The sequence below is a fragment of the Scyliorhinus canicula genome, chromosome 6 (assembly GCF_902713615.1).
Source record: "Scyliorhinus canicula chromosome 6, sScyCan1.1, whole genome shotgun sequence".
Lineage (NCBI taxonomy): Eukaryota > Metazoa > Chordata > Chondrichthyes > Carcharhiniformes > Scyliorhinidae > Scyliorhinus > Scyliorhinus canicula.
This window is the reverse complement of record NC_052151.1, coordinates 60,995,039-61,011,753: the sequence shown is the minus strand read 5'-3', so window position 1 is coordinate 61,011,753 and position 16,715 is coordinate 60,995,039. Positions and strand designations below refer to the sequence as shown.

General features: G+C 45.0%; 1 protein-coding gene across 4 annotated transcripts in view; it reads right to left on the bottom strand.

Moving 5' to 3' along the window:
- The window catches only part of LOC119967178 (peptidase M20 domain-containing protein 2-like), a 41,499-nt gene extending 26,506 nt beyond the window's left edge, over positions 1–14,993 (bottom strand). For 2 of the 4 annotated variants that reach the window (XM_038799341.1, XM_038799343.1), the window contains exons 1-2: positions 14,559–14,993; positions 2,367–2,515 (exon numbers count right to left, since the gene is read on the bottom strand). In XM_038799341.1, the coding sequence (XP_038655269.1) occupies positions 2,367–2,515; positions 14,559–14,939 (530 nt within the window). In that variant the 5' untranslated portion in view covers positions 14,940–14,993. The remainder of the gene's footprint in view (positions 1–2,366; positions 2,516–14,558) is intronic. The other 2 variants (XM_038799342.1, XM_038799340.1) reach the window with 2 other exon arrangements.
- Positions 14,994–16,715: the final 1,722 nt, after the last annotated feature.

The window sequence follows — 16,715 nt, the reverse complement described above, 5'->3', positions numbered from 1 at the left end:
TGTAGATTAATTGGGTTGAGTTAGCTTGATGATTGGTGAAAATTAAAATTATCACTATCTGTATACCAGGAGCCATAGAATTCCTACAATGCAGAAGGAGGCCATCCAGCCAACAAATCTGCAACAAAAGAGCACCCTATCTAGGCCCTCTCCCTATCCTATCCCCGCAACTCCACCTAACCTGCACATCTTTGGACACTGAGGGGCAATTTATCATGGCCAATCCACCCAAGTTGCACATCTTTGGACTGTGGAGGAAACTGGAGAACCCAGAGGAAACCCACGCAGACAAGGGGAGAATGCGTAAACTCCACACAGTCACCCAAGGCCAGAATCAACCTCGGGCCCCTAGTGCTGTGAGGCAGCAGTTCTAACCACTGTGCCACCGTGCCCACCAGTATAAAACTGGTGGTTTTGTCGTTTTTCAGGGAACCCGTTCTCCATCTTCTATCAGTATGAGTTTTCTCGCATATGCCTGATTTAATAACCGGTATAAACAAAGAGGAACTCCAAGTCTCTTTTGGACTTTGCAGAATCGGAGTAGATCCTAATATCCCTATCAATCTAATGCCTCGATTGAATCTACCTTCACCACACTTCCAGGCAGTGGGCTGGATTCGCCACTTCCCCAGCCACGGGTTTCTCGGACCTGCACCGTTCGCTGGAGTGAAGTGGGATCCTATCTTCCTGCTGCTTGTCAGTGGAATTTCTCATTGTAGCCACTGCACACCACCGGGAAACCCACTGGCGGGGCTGCGCTGGTGTGTGGGAATAGTGAATCGCAACATTCAGATGATTCCAGCCAGTATATTTCAGATCCAAACTATTTGTTGTGTGAAAATGTTTTTTGCTCACGTCACATTTGTTTCTTTTGCAAATCACTTTAAATCTTGATCCTCTCTTGATCCTTTTACGAGCAGGAACAATTTCTCCCTATTTACTTGTCCAACCTCATCATGATTTTGAACATCTCTATCAAATTTCCTCTTAGCCTTCTTTTCTCCAAGGAGAACAGTCCCAACCTCGCCAATCTACCTCATCTCTGGAAATTTCTCATTTCTGGAACTATTCTTGAAAACCTCTTCTGTAGTCTCTCCTATAGTGTGTTCCTGAATTGTACACAATATTACGGCTGAGATATATCAAGTGTGTTGTATAAGATCTGCATAACCTCCTTGCTTTTGTACTCTATGCTCCTATTAATAAAGCCCAGAATGCCATATGCTTTAACTGCTCTCTCCACCTGCTCTACTACCTTCAATGATCTATGCACCCAGGTTTCCTCTGCTCCTGCACTCCGTTAAAAATTTTACCCGTTATTTTTTACCATTTGACCAAGTTCTTCATACCAAAATGCATCACCTCACACCCTTCCGCATTGAACTTCATCTGCCACCTATCTGCCCACTCCATCAACTTTTGAAGTTCGACAAGATCTTCACAGTTTACAATACTTCCAATTTTTGGGTCATCAGCAAACTTTGGAATTGTCCCCTGCATACTAAGATCTAGACTATTAATATCCATCAGGAAAAGCAAGGGTCCGAAAACAGACACCCGCGGAAAACCACCACAAACCTTCCTCCATTCCAACATATATTATGACAGCGACGATACATCCAGAGGTATTTCATTGGCTGTAATGTGTTTCAGGGCATCCTGAGGATTGCAAATGTACTACATAAATAAATTATGCTTCTTATTTTAGAAAATGATGGGTTAAAACAGATTAGAAAAAAAAAGTATAATGGAAAAATATTTTTTTAATGTAAAAATTACTTTGGAAAGAGTAATTAATCCTGGAAAGGATAATTAATATAGTGAAGAGAAAAAATTGAATATAACAACTCCTGGAGACCAACTTTACTTTTTTTTTTAAAAATTGTTCATGGGACATGGGTATCGCTGGCTGTGCCACCATTTATTGCCCTTGCTGGGCAGTTAAGAGTCAACCACATTGCTGTGGATTTGGAGACACATGTAGGCCTGATCAGGGAAGGGTGGCAGATCTCCTTTCCTAAAGGACATTCGTGAACCAGATGGGTTTTTACGACAATCAACAATGGTTTCATAGTCATCATTAGACTTTTAATTCCAGATTTTCATTGAATTCAAATTTCACCATCTGCAGTGGCGGGATTTGAACCTGGGTCCCCAGAGCATTACTCTGGGTCTCTGGCTTTCTAGTCCAGTGACTATGCCACCGCCTCCTATACTGTAAATTCAGAAAAGCATTCCATATTCTGTTAATTATCATTTACGCATATTTTCCATTTCTTATAAATGAAAGGAATACTGCAAAAACAATGGGGAAAATGTACTGATAGTTTATACCGTCTCTTTCGGAATAATCAAATATTACTTACTCATTTAAAGCCATGCTAGGCATGTAAGAAGCATCTTCTTGTGCAGGGTGAGCCATGAGTACCATATCCAGATCATTAAATACACCAACTTGAATAAGATCAATCTTTCCTCCACCATCCTCTTCAGCTGGTGTTCCAATCACTGAGACCTAAATTAGTATGATGGGGTGAAGGAAATGAGAGATAGGCAAACAAACAATAAAGTTCAGAATACCTTTGCACTTTGCTGAGAAATAACTACTCGAAATTACCTTCAGCTACGTAAACAGCAAATGGCACATATTTTCCAAATATAAATTAGAAAAATAAAAAATACACATGGCAAGTTTGCTTACCATATAAATTACCTGTAAAATTACATTGATCGACATTGACAAAGGCTTTGACAAAGAGTCACCCAGACCGAAAAGTTAGCTCCCTTCTCTCTCTTCATAGATGCTGTCAGACCTGCTGAGATTGTCCAGCATTTTCTGTTTTTGTTTCAGATTACAGTATCAACGGTAATTTGCTTTTATTTTGTTCTACATTGGTTGATAATATGATACATCACATTTTATGGGCCAGGGGTTAGAAACTCCAAAGTGTATTATGAAGCTCATCTGACCTATAACTTTTATGTTGAATTTGGCTAGGATGAGCCCAAGAGCCTTCACTTTTGGTGTGATTCAACAGACGTTTATTAAAACAAAGTTTATTACAAGACTGTAGTTAACATATATAAAACACAGCAAGAATGTGTTATCAATTACAAACAAAGAAAACACAACAGCTACAGTAATCTATGAATATAGCTCTTAATGAATCTCCCTTACTGGCTGTTCCAATTCAATACAGACTCCACTAAACCAAAACCTCCTTTCAAAAGGCGTGGTCCAGCACACTGTAATCTCACTTGAATGGGACTGGTCCTTTCCCCAAGATTCAGATCCAGTTCCAACCATGAGATTCAAAACTACTTCCGGAAAGCAACTCAAAGTTACCACGGCAGTTTGCCACACCCAATGTGCTTTCAGTTCCCTGGAACAGTTTTTAAAATGAAAACAAGGAAACACTGCTACTCTTCTGCAGTCCAAAGCAACAAGTCAAAACTGAAACCCAAAAACCTAAACCTCTCTCACCTGACAGCCACAACCCAGCTCCACCCACTAATAACATCAGAGGCCGTGCTACACGTCATGTGGTAAGACCAAACCTTTCTTAAAGGGACACTCCCATGGGAACATGCAAAAAACATTTTACCTCATCCATTTCAAAGGACACAATCTGATCATGACATGACATTGATGGTGAGTTTACTATCTCAAGACACAACCAATTTCCAGTTGTCCTTTCAAAAGGAAACCACTTTGAAAACACATTTACAACAATGAGGGTGGAAAAAGAGTGCCTTCAATTAAAATGCCGAGACACATCTAAACCTAAAGACTCTGGTATTGTTATTACTTTTCTAAAATTTCCTAGATTCTGGAAAGTTCCCATCAGATTGGACAATAGAGAATGTGACTCCTCCATTTAAAAAAGGGAGACAAAAAGTAGTAAACTTCAAGCTAGTTAGTTTCACATCTGTTATCAGGAAAATGCAGGAATCTATTATCCAGAAGGTATATCAGGACACTTAAAAAATCTCAAAGCAATCAGGTAGAGTCAATGTGGTTTTGTAAAACGAAACTTATGTTTAACCAATTTATTGCAGCACTTTGAGGAAGTAACAAGGAATATGGATGAAGAGTAACCTTTCAATGTGCTGCATTGAATGTGAGATTCAATGGTATTTCTGACGTATTTTGGGGAATATTGTGTTATCTGGTGAAAGAAAGCAGTGTGTGTGTGTGTACATTATTTAATTAAGCTGGAGAAGTATTAATAGAGACAATTTGTCAGGGGAAGCTGAGAGATGGCAGGGGTAAAGGTGCTAAATGCATGCATTTGTTATAAGTGGCCATGGTGAAGTGGATTTATAATAAAAGGGTTGGGTTTTTAAATTTGCATTAGGAGATGGGTCAGGACTTGGCTTTTCCGATTACTGGGGTCCCTGGGAAGGGTCATCCCTGTACCTGGGGGAAGGGGGGGCACCCAGGCAATCTGGGTGTGGGGGCTGCTTTGTGGTGCGGGGGGCTTCAGAGGCGGGACTTCGCTATCAGGCCGCCCTCTTGAATCGTTCATATTCCATGCCATGCATAAATTTGCATGGCAAGGAATACAGAATTGCATCTTGGTTTGTGCTCTTATGGGGATCGTAAAATGGGTGCAATTCTCCTCCGGTGGGTGAACATGGGATTCTCAGTCCAGTGATGGCAGAACCACGAAGCACGATCGGGCAGACAATCGTGTGTCAGCCAAAAATCAAGACTGGCGCCAGGTGCAAAACGGAATTGCCCTCCACAGCCTTCTGCGGCAAAGAGTTCCACAGATTCACCACCCTCTGGCTGAAGAAATTCCTCCTCATCTCTGTTTTAAAGGACTGTTCCTTTAGTCTGAGATTGTGTCCTCTGCTTCTAGTTTTTCCTACAAGTGGAAACATCCTCTCCGCGTTCACTCTATCCAGGCCTCGCAGTATCCTGTAAGTTTCAATAAGATCCCCCCTCATCCTTCTAAACTCCAACGAGTACAGACCCAGAGTCCTCAACCTTTCATCATACGACAAGCTCTTAATTCCAGGGATGATTCTTGTGAACTTCCTCTGGACCCTTTCCACAGCCAGCACATCCTTCCTTAGATACAGGGCCTAAAACTGCTCACAATACACCAAATGGGGTCTGACCAGAGCCTTATACAGCCTCAGAAGTACATCCCTGATCTTGTATTCTAGCCCTCTCGATATGAATGCTAACATCGCATTTGCCTTCCTAACTGCCGACTGAACCTGCACGTTAACCTTAAGAGAATCATGAACAAGAACTCCCAAGTCCCTTTGTGTTTCTGATTTTCTAAGCATCTGCCCATTTAGAAAATAGCTTATGCCTCCATTTCTCCTTCCAAAGTGCATAACCTCACACTTTTCCACATTGTATTCCATCTGCCACGTCTTTGCCCAATCTCCTAGCCTGTCCAAGTTCTTCTGGAGCCCGCCTGCTTCTTCAATACTATCTGTCCCTCTATAGATCTTTGTATCATCTGCAAACTTAGCAACAGTGCCTTCAGTTCCTTCTTCCAGGTCATTTATGTATATTGTGAAAAGCTGTGGTCCCAGCACCGACTCCTGAGGCACACCTCTAGTCACCGGCCGCCATTCTGAAAAAGACCACTTTATCCCCACTCTCTGCCTTCTGCCAGTCAGCCAATCCTCAATCCATGCCAGGATCTTGCCCTTAACACAATGGGCTCTTAACTTATTTAACAGTCTCCTATGCGGCACCTTGTCAAAGGCCTTCTGGAAATCTAAATAAATCACGTCCACTGGTTCTCCTTTGTCTAACTTCCTTGTTACTTCCTCAAAGAACTCTAACAGATTTGGCAGACATGACTTCCCCTTGACGAAGCCGTGCTGACTCAGTCCTACTTTATCATGCACTTCCAAGTATTCCGTGATTTCATCTTTAATAATGGATTCTAAAATCTTATCAATGACTGAAGTCAGGCTAACCAGCCTATAATTCCAGTCTTCTGCCTCCCTCCTTTCTTAAACAGCGGTGTTACATTAGCCACTTTCCAGTCTTCTGGGACCCTTCCTGCCTCCAGTGATTCCTGAAAGATCACCACCAATGCTTCCACCATCCCTGGGGTCTAGTCCATCCGGTCCAGGTAATTTATCCACCTTCAGACCTTTCAGTTTCCCCAGAACCTTCTCCTTAGTAATGGTCACTGCACTCACCTCTTCCCCTTTATTCTCCTGGACTCTGGCATCCCACTGGTGTCTTCCACCGTGAAGACTGATGTAAAGTAACTATTCAGTTCCTCTGCCATTTCTTTGTTTCTTATTATTACTTCTCCGGCCTCATTTTCCGGTGGTCCAATGTCTATTTTTGCCTCTCTCTTACCTTTTATAAATTGGAAAAACTCTTCCTACTGATATTACTAGCTATCTTGCACTCATAATTCATCTTCGCCCCCTTATTCCTTTGTTAGTTATCCTCTGCTCGCTTTTAAAGGGTTCCCAATTCTCTGACTTCCCACTACTCCTCGCCACTTTGTACGCTTTCTTTTGCTTTTATGCTGTCCTTGACTTCCCTCGTCAGCCATGGATGCCTTGTCCTCCCCTTAGCATGTTTCCTCCTCCTTGGGATGAATTTCTATTGTGCCTCCCAAATAACCCCCAAAAACTCCTGCCGTTGCTGTCCCATTGTCTTCCCTGCTAGGCTCCTTTTCCAATCAACTCTGGCCAGCTTGTCCCTCATTTCTTTGTAGTTACCCTTATTTAATTGTAATACCGTTAAATCTGATTGCAGCTTCTCCCTCTCAAACTGCAGGGTAAATTCTATCACATTGTGGTCACTGCTCCCTAAGGGCACCTTCACCTTAAAGTTCCCTAATCAAGTCTGCCTCATTGCACATCACCAAATCCAGAATTGCCTGTTCCCTCATAAGCTCAGTCACAAGCTCCAAAAAAACCATATCTTAGACATTCCACATATTCCTTTTCTTGGGATCCACTACCAAACCAAATTTCCCAGTCCACCTGCATATTGAAGTCCCCCATGATTATTGTGATATTGCCTTTTTTACATGCCTTAACTATCTCCTGATTTATATTCTGCCCCACATCCTAACTACTGTTAGAGGGCCTGTACATAACTCCTATCAGGGTCTTTTTACCTTTGCGATTCCTCATGTGGGGGCAGGTGCTGCAGTGTAGCCCGTTGGACCTGGTTGGGCATGGGGTACGCACCACGCTAACAGACTTAAGTAGTGTCCTTCATTGATATCTGCCGGATCATGGCACACCTGGAACCACGGGGATATGGGGGAGCAAATCGCTCCCAATGGCCATCAAGGCGACGGTAGTCCTGAACATTTTCACCATGGGTCCTTCCAGGAGCCGAGTGGGGACCTGTCTGGGATCTCTCAGATCTCGGTACACAGTTACATCCGTGCCATCACGGAGACCCTATATGCCAAAGATGGCTCAATGCATCCATCGCGGGATGCCCCAGGTCCAGGAAAGTGATCAACGGAATGCATGCACCCCTATATGAGGGGCTGGACTTCATAAACCTTCAGAAGAGTCCGCCGCGTCGCCAGGTGCCCTGCAAGACACAAGACATGGTTGGATCGCAGGTGGAGTGGTGGAGGGGCAGTGGGGTGCTGAGATAAAGTAGTGATGGGGCAATGTGGGGGTGGTGGGGTGCTGAGGTAGAGAGGTGGAGGGGTGTTGTGGAGTGGTGCCACGCCTGCCATAGGGACACCACAACTCAGCAGGGGCTCACTCAGTTCCTTGATGTCGACATCTGCTTTGGAGAATGTCGGCTCTCCTTGCCCACAACCAAGTCCAATGCCCACCACTCTGTGGGAGCACGCCGATGGAGCGGGCCTGGCACACAGCAGCGAAATGTCCTTTCTTCCCGCAGGCCTTGCAGAGCACACTCCGCGCCAGGCAGCGCTGCCGGGGGTGGTTTGTCTGTCCAAGAAGCAGCACTTGGGTCTCCCAGGGTTGGTTGGCTGCCGCACGGCGCAGGCCTGGGGTTGGCTGGGGGCGGCCGCTGGTGGGGTCCACGATGCTCAATCATAGATCCGATGTATGCCTCGAAGAAAGCTGTGCCCAGACAATAGTTTAAAATGTACTGGGTTAATGCAGTCTGACAAGGGCCCTGGTCCCAATGGCTTTCCGATTGAATTTTACAAGAAGTTCTCGGAACAGCTTGTGCCATTGTTAAAGAACGTAGTAAGGAGTCTTACAACACCAGGTTAAAGTCGAACAGGTTAGTTTGGAGTGGTTTGTTGCATCTCCACATCATCGTTATTGGACATGTTTCACTATCCCGGGGGTGCTGCCTCCGACCCTCACTCAAGCCTCCAAATCCCTGTTTCTTCAGAAAGACAAAGACCTGACAGTGTGGTTTGTACCGCCCTATATCGCTCTTGAATGCGAACATCAAGCTACTCGCTAAGGTGTTGGTGCTGCAGTTGGGGCCTTGCCTCTCAAATATAATTTTGGAGGATCAAACAGGCTTCATGAAGGACCAATGTATGTCGCCTGTTAAATGTTATCCTTGCCCCTCTCCAGTATCAGAGCCGAAGGTAATAATAATAATCTTTATTGTCACAAGTAGGCTTTCATTAACACTGCAATTAAGTTACTGAGAAAAGCCCCTAGTCACCACACTCAGCGCCTGTCCGGATACAGAGGGAGAAAACTGGAGCACCTGGATGAAACCGACACAGACACAGGGAGAACATGCAGACTCTGCACAGACAGTGACCTAAGCCGGGAATTGAATCTGGGACCCTGGCACTGTGAAGCAACAGTGCTACCCACTGTGCTACCGTTAATAATAGTTTATCTAAATGCTGAAAAGTCATTTGATAGAGTGGAGTGAGGGTATTTATTAGAGATTTTTAGAATCTCTTGAAAATCGCTTATTGTCACAAGTAGACTTCAAATGAAGTTACTGTGAAATGCCCCGAGTCGCCACATTCCAGCACCCGTTTGGGGAGGCTGGTACGGGAATTGAAACTTGCTGCTGGCCTGCCTTGGTCTGCTTTAAAAGCCAGCGATTTAGCCCAGTGTGCTAAACCAGTATTTTGCATTTGGTCATAAATTTGCATCCTGGATTCGCCAGTTATATAATGCCCCTTCTGCAGTGTTAGTACAAACGGACTGAATTCTTGACTATTTTCCCTTGAATAGGGGCAGTAGACAGAGCTGGCTGTCCACTTTATCAAATCCTGTTTGCTCTGAAGAAAAGAGCTGCTCTATAGCGCTGAGGTCCTCGAGTCAGTGGAAAGGTATTGGTCAGGATGGGGTGGAGCATTGGGTGTCGCTCTAGGCGGGTGACCTACGTCTTTATATTACAGACCTAGCCACCTCCAACCTAATGAAGTTGCTTAACACCTTCAGACCCTTCTCGGGTATAAAGTGAACTTAGACAAAATTGATCTTTCCCAGTTACCCCCCGGGAGGCGAGCCCAATTGGGGACACTACCTTTTCGCTTTGGCTATCTGGGGGTCCATAACTGGGCCTCACTTCATAAGTTTGCCACGGTGAAATAGCCTTCCTCTATCCTTGGTGGGTGGGGTTCAGACTATTAAAATGAATGTGCTCCCGAGGTTTTTCTTTTTCTTTCAGTGCCTTCCCATTTTTCTCCCAAGTCTTTTTTTAATCAGTCAATAAATTGATATCCTCTTTTATTTGGGTGGGTAAGTGACTAGAATCCACTGCATTCTGTTACAAAGGGACAGACAGTTCTGTTTTGGATTAGTGATCCCGAATCTATTTACACCACGAAGACTCTTCTGTTCCAGCAGCTCTTTCCTTCATGCCCAACTCCTGGTCTGTGGATCCATCCACCAGCCACACTCCTGCACCTGTTGCACACAAATGCTTCGCCCTTCGAGCGGGACAAGACCAAAAAGAAACACGAGCTGGAGCCACATAGTATGCGACCGCTCACTCCGTGGTCGCCACCGGAAGTCTTCAAAAGCAGTTAAAACATTATAAATGTAACCGTTATGATATATTTCTGCAATACATTTGTTACATTAGGAGGACGTGCACATTTAGGTTACAGTGCAACTGCAGTAAACAACTGAAACTGCACCCAATAGTAATTTTCCAAGTGTTACAATCACACCAGATATTATTGCTGAGCAAGCCAGACTGCAGAGCGAGGTCTATTTCACTGATACTAAACTGTTTTTATTGTAAATTCTAGGAGGAAGAGCTACTGATCCCAAAAGTATGGGACTTCAGCAACATCTTTAGAATTTTGAAAATTGAGGCTTCTTAAGAGGAACAAAAAAAACTTCAAGATTAAAGTTACACAGTTCTAACAGTCATACAAAATACACCCTAAAACCCAGCTTGGTCAAAAGTACACAAATAAACAACCTTCTTGGCAACAAACCCCTTACAGATTTTCATCATAAAAATCCAGTCATATTACTCACGTCAAGGAATTATTGTCACTTTATTAAAGATACAGCTCATGACTTCTGAAACACATTCACACTGGTGTACACTTCAAAATAAGAGGTTCAGAAACTAACCATTTTTCGAAAACAAAGGCTTCCGGTTTAACACGGGGTAGCTGCCTCCAATTCAAAACTTTCACAGCTTCTTAGCACAAAGGGGCTTGTCTTCAGGACTTTTCCCCACAGCCACACAACCCAGTTGACCATCCTGTCATAATATACACACAAGTATATGATGGTGCACAGACAGGCATTGATTGACACACAGGATGACCAATGAACACACAGAACACAGCAGCCAATCACCAGACAGGCCATGACCACTATAAAGCCAGAGGGCACCAGCTTTCCCGCTCTCTTGGGATGCAGCCTCTGAGACAGTCAGAGCCCATGAGCAACAACTAGAACATCCACCATGTGGTAGCAAGATAGTCTGGTCAGGTTAGCCTCAGGTCTCCAGTCAACTCAGCACAGTGTCAACCCACAGTTAAAGTATGTATAATAGTTAAGAGTTCAATAAAATAGAGTTGCATTCCTTCAAGTGTTGGAAGCCTATTTTTCCCCTTTCATCTCAGTTCCATTGTTCTCAAACATCTCTTTAAACTCAACTTAAATATCAAAAAATGTCATGCTTTTTTATTATGCCCTGACTTTCAGATCAATAAAATGTGATCTATTTTCTATTGCTCACCCAGGAAATCCACCTCAGAACTGCCTTTTGAAATTCCACAGCTGAAAACCAATTTCCCCACTTATCTCACAATACAAACACAACACAACACAATACAATTAGATCCAACTTATTTACTTGCAACTGTGATGAATATAGGAATTTCAGATGTATTATATTATAGGTATTTGGCACAGTAAGGGTTAGAAGCCAGAGTTTTAAAGAATCCTGGGTTGAAAGATTTTGGGAGCCAGGGGTGCAGTTAAAGCATCATAAATAGCTTGAGCTAATGGATTGTTCTTTGGATTAAGGGCGTCCGCTATGGATATAATTAGATTTCAGTTTGGTAAGACAATTGGATTCCAGCTTGGAGGAGCCACGGTATCAGACATTTTGCAAGAAAGCAGTGCTAGTTAAGTGTTGGCTGAAGATGTGAGCAGAAGTCAAGCATCTGAGTTCATTTAAGATATGTCTGCAGCTAGATTGGCAGTTCTTTCCAAGAAATTCAGAAGACTGTGTTTAGAAGGCGAGCAGAAACAAGCTGGAACAGCTTTTGAAGAAATACAGCCAGAGTTTCTGCACGGTTCTGACAGGATGCAGGTCTTTTATTTAAAGAAGCGTCGAAAAATCTTTTTCTCTCAGAGTATCCAGACATCTCTGTGAAGCAGGTATTCCTGAGCGTTAATTGTATCTTAACTGTGAACGGAGAGCCGAGATGGGTTTTTTTGTTGTTCGAGTGGGAATAGAGATAGCAGTTAAGAGTTACTGCAATCAATGTATTGATTAGCATTGTTTTAAGGGATAATTGTAAGCTATTTTCTGGTGTGGTGTTAAAGATATTTTAATACTGTGTTAGCAATAAAGTTTGTTTAATATACCATATCCCTATTTGTTCTTGAAATCACTCCTGGAGCGAGGTATCCTTTCCTCTCAGTCTTACAAAATTAAAATATAATATTGGGGTTTCTGTCCAGTATCCTAGCCACTGTTGGGGTCTGGTCAACTCAAAACGTACAAAACCTCTCATTAAAAATGCATCAACCTAACACATTTAACCTTTCGTCTGTTAGCCCTCACAGACAACCTGTCTCTAGTAACCTTTGGTAGCACATTCCTCTTTCACCAATATTCAAGCTTCACATTACCAAGTGACAATTAGCTATACACGCCTTTATCGAATTGCTGTTAAAACCGGAGGTGGGCAGATTGGGTTTGGATTTGAAATTAACATTTTAATTTATCACCCAAACCCACAGGATTGAGGACTAAATTTGCTGGATTCCAAAACACGTAACTGGAAATCTCCGCACATGTTAAGAACAGTATGGTGGCATAGTGGTTAGCACAGCTGCTGCACTGCACCACGGACACGGGTTTGATTCTAGCCTTGGCGTGTGTCTGTGTTGAGTTTGCACATTCTCCCTGGGTTTCCACAGTCCAAAGATGTGTATGTTAAGTGGATTTCCATGCTACATTGTCCCTTAGGTGTTCAAAGATGTGCAGGTCAGATAGGGTTACGAGAATAGGTCAGGGGAGTGGGTCATGGTAGGATGCTCTTTCAAAGGCTGGGTGCAGACTCGATGGACTGAATGGCCTCCTTCTGCACTTTGGGGACTCTATTAACATAGTATTGCAGTAGAGGCCAAGATTTCAGCTGATGATAGTTAATGAACCAACCAGCTGTTACACATTGAGCCAGGTGTGTAACATGCAGCTTAACTGCTACCACCTGTTTTACACCTCGATGGGGAGATGCCGACGTTGGACTGGGGTGGGCACAGTGGGCACCGTGGGCACCAGTGATTCGAAACAAACCTGTTGGACTTTAACCTGGTGTTGTAAGACTTCTTACTGTTTTACACCTCCACCGAGGATCGTTTCTTTTGTTCTGAATGCTTTGTAAGTTTTTTATTTCACGTTAACCTGCTAGTTGTGTGACATGGAGTTCCAGAGGTTCCCAAAATGTTGGTGGCAACACCAAATAGGTGTTGCAGAGATAGCAGATGGGGTTGCGAGCTACTCTTCCTCAGTTACCGAGTCCCACACAGAGCCAGACAGCATTCAGTCCTGCCCTTCCCCTGCTTGTCTCTCTGAGTTGGTGAGGACAGTGCTGCACATTGCCAATACTATGAACACGTGCAACGTAGGAGGCACTGATTTTCTCCTCCCACTTCATTGAGTTATACAGCACCAAGAGAGCTCTTTAGGCCCATTTTATCTGCACCAGCCATCAAGCACCTATCAAGCACTTGCCAGAACTTTGTCCATAGCCTTGTCTGCTATGGTGTTAAGTGTTCATCTAAATACTTCTTAAATGTTGTGACGTTCTTATGTTCATCCTTCTCTCACTGACTCTTTCTACTGGATCCAATATTGGCACCGAGTATCTGGGGTCTTTCTTTCTTCATGAGAACATTTTAAAAAGTCACTTCGGAGGGATTCATTAACTTGGATGTCCTATTCCTTGGTCCACACCTGGAACCTAGTGCGCATGAAAAGAAATAGGAAGGTGAATTAGAAAACCAACTGATCTGGAAAAATTCACTGGAACCTAAGGTGGAGCTAGTTCTTGTGACTCAATTTGTGAATAGCAATGGAGGAAACATGGGAGAGTGGCAGGGGCTGGGGGAAAGAGATGAGAGAAGAGGGGCTTCGTTGAGACTCGATCATCGGGTGAGTGAGTATGGGGAGCATGGCTCAAACCTACGAGTCTATAAAACAACAATATTTTACACAATGCTTTAATACCGTGGAGCAGCACAGTGGTTAGTCCTGTTGCATCACAGCTCCAGAGAACAAGGTTTGATTCCCGGCTTTGGTTACTGTTTGTGTGGAGTCTGCACATTCTCCCTGTGTCTGCGTGGGTTTCCTCCGGGTGCTCCGGTTTCCTCCCACAAGTGTTGAAAGCTGTTAGGTAATTTGGACATTCTGAATTCTCTCTCAGAGTACCCGAACAGGTGCCGGAATGTGGTGACTAGGGGCTTTTCACAGTTAACTTCATTGCAGTCTTAATGTAAGCCTACTTGTGACAATAAAGGTTATTTTTATTACATACTATATGTTCAACAATATAAATTGACAAATTAGGTGCTGTCATGGTATGCAAACATGCAACCAATGAACACTCAGAATAGGACACAATCAATTCACCAGGCTCTTGTCTGTACCATGTCAGCAAACATCCAATTCATTGCTATGGTTTGGGCAGGACTGCCACTTTAATTGCAGCAATAAAGCAAACGATGAGCAGGTGAATGCCAAAAAAATGAACTGCAAGCAGTTTGGCCTCTTAAGGAGCAAAGATCACCCAGCAATTCTGATGAAAGAGATCCAATGCAAAAGGTTAAGTTTTCCTGCCAGGTGCTGCCCCATTTACACCTCCTTCCGTTCTTCTTTCAGCTTTCACCAGTCCAAACACGGCAAGTTTAAAAGAAGCCCCAGTCAGCAAGCCTACCTTCACTTTCAGGTCAGGCAAAGTCTCCAGGACTGCCTTTAGCGCCAAAGAAGAGGCGACACCCACCTCGGCGATCAGGTTGTGCCCACAGGCATGCCCAATCTGGGGCAAGGCATCGTACTCGCACAGGACGCCCACGGCCAGCCCTCCCTCCGGGCCCCAGTCCGCCCTGAAAGCTGTGTCCAGGTGGTAGTGAGGCTTCACCTGCCAGCCGCCGGCCGTCAGGAAAAAGTTGCAGAGGGCGTCGTGAGCGCGGCTCTCCTGGTAAGCCAGCTCCGGCTGACTCCAGATCTGGTGGCTCAGGGCGGACAAGCCAGCGGCGGCGTCCTCCACGGCCCGGGACAAGACAGCCTTCAGGGCGGCCAGCTCCTCAGGCCCCATGGTCAACCTGTGTCCTGCAGCCTCTCCTCCAATCAGCAGCCTCTCCTCCAATCAGCAGCCTCTCCTCCAATCAGCAGCCTCTCCTCCAATCAGCAGCCTCTCCTCCAATCAGCAGCCTCTCCTCCAATCAGCAGCCTCTCCTCCAATCAGCAGCCTCTCCTCCAATCAGCAGCCTCTCCTATCCTGGGGGCGGGGCTCCCTGCAGCCTCTCCTCCAATCAGCAACTTCCCTATCCTGGGGGCGGAGCTCTGCAGCCTCTCCTCCAATCAGCAACTGCCTTATCCTGGGGGCGGGGCTCTGCAGGCTCGCCCCCAATCAGCAGCCTCTCCTCCAATCAGCAACTCCTCTATCCTGGGGGCGGGGCTCCCTGCAGCCTCTCCTTCAATCAGCAACTCCCTTATCCTGGGGCGGGGCTCCCTGCAGCCTCTCCTCCAATCAGCAACTTTCCTATCCTGGGGGCGGGGCTCTGCAGGCTCGCCCCCAATCAGCAACTACCTTATCCTGGGGGCGGGGCTCCTTGCGGCCTCTCCTCCAATCAGCAACCACCTTATCCGGGGCCGGGGCTCCCTGCAGCCAATTCTCCAATCAGCAACTATCTTACCCTGGGGGCGGGGCTCCATGCAGCCTCTCCTCCAATCAGCAACGACCCTATCCTGGGGGCGGGGTTCGCTGCAGCCTCTCCTCCAATCAGCAACTACCATATCCTGAGGGTGGGGCTCCCTGTAGCCTCGCCTCCAAATAGGGGCGGGGCTCCCTGCAGCGCCTCCTCCAATCAGGAACTCCCCTAACCTGGTGCTCTGTACGTATTGTTGTGAATAAAGTTACTTTCTGTTTGACTCTAAATTCGTGCTGGATTCTTCTTGGCCCTGACAAGAAGTTGTTCCTTTGGAGTTGTCAGATATGAGATTACTGATTACAGAATCATGCTGAAATCAAAGATCATTTGGAATGAGGCTGCCCAGTGTGACTTTGTAAAGGAGTCAGGAACAACAGGAATTAAATCCATTTCGGTTATACAGGGGTCTATGATCAGGGGGGAAATCATGAGGAAGAAAGGAATGGAAGATTGTGCTTATCGAATAGGAGGAAGCTGATGTGGAATCTAAATACTGACCTGGACTTGGATGGAATAATGCATTTCTGTGCTGGAAACTTCGTGTAATGCAAAAAGTTTTAATTGAGGAGGGTTTATCTACTGAGTCAGTATGGGTGGAAATCAGAAATAAGAAAGGAGCAGTCACTTTATCAGGAGTTTTCTATAGAAACCCCCAATAGCAGTAGAAAGATGGAGGAAAAGATTGGGCGGTAGATCTTGGATAGGTGCAGAAGTAACAGAGTTGTTGTCATGGGTGACTTCAACTTCCCTAATATTGACTGGAACCTCCTTACTGCAAATGGTTTGGATGGAGCAGATTTTGTCAGGTGTGTCCAAGGAGGATTCCTGACTCGATATATAGATAGGCCGACTAGGGGGGAGGCCATATTGGATTTGGTGCTCGGCAACGAACCAGGCCAGGTGTCAGATATCTCGGTGGGAGAGCATTTTGGTGACAGTGACCACAGCTCCTTGGCTTTACCATAGTCATGGAGAGGGACAGGATCAGACAGTATGGGAAGGTATTTAATTGAGGGAGGGGAAATTATACTGCTATTAGACAGGAGCGGAGGAGCATAAATTGGGAACAGATGTTCTCAGGGAAATGCACAACGGTAACGTGGGGGTTGTTTAAGGAGCAATTGCTGCGGGTGCTGGGTAGTTTTGGCCCACTGAGACGA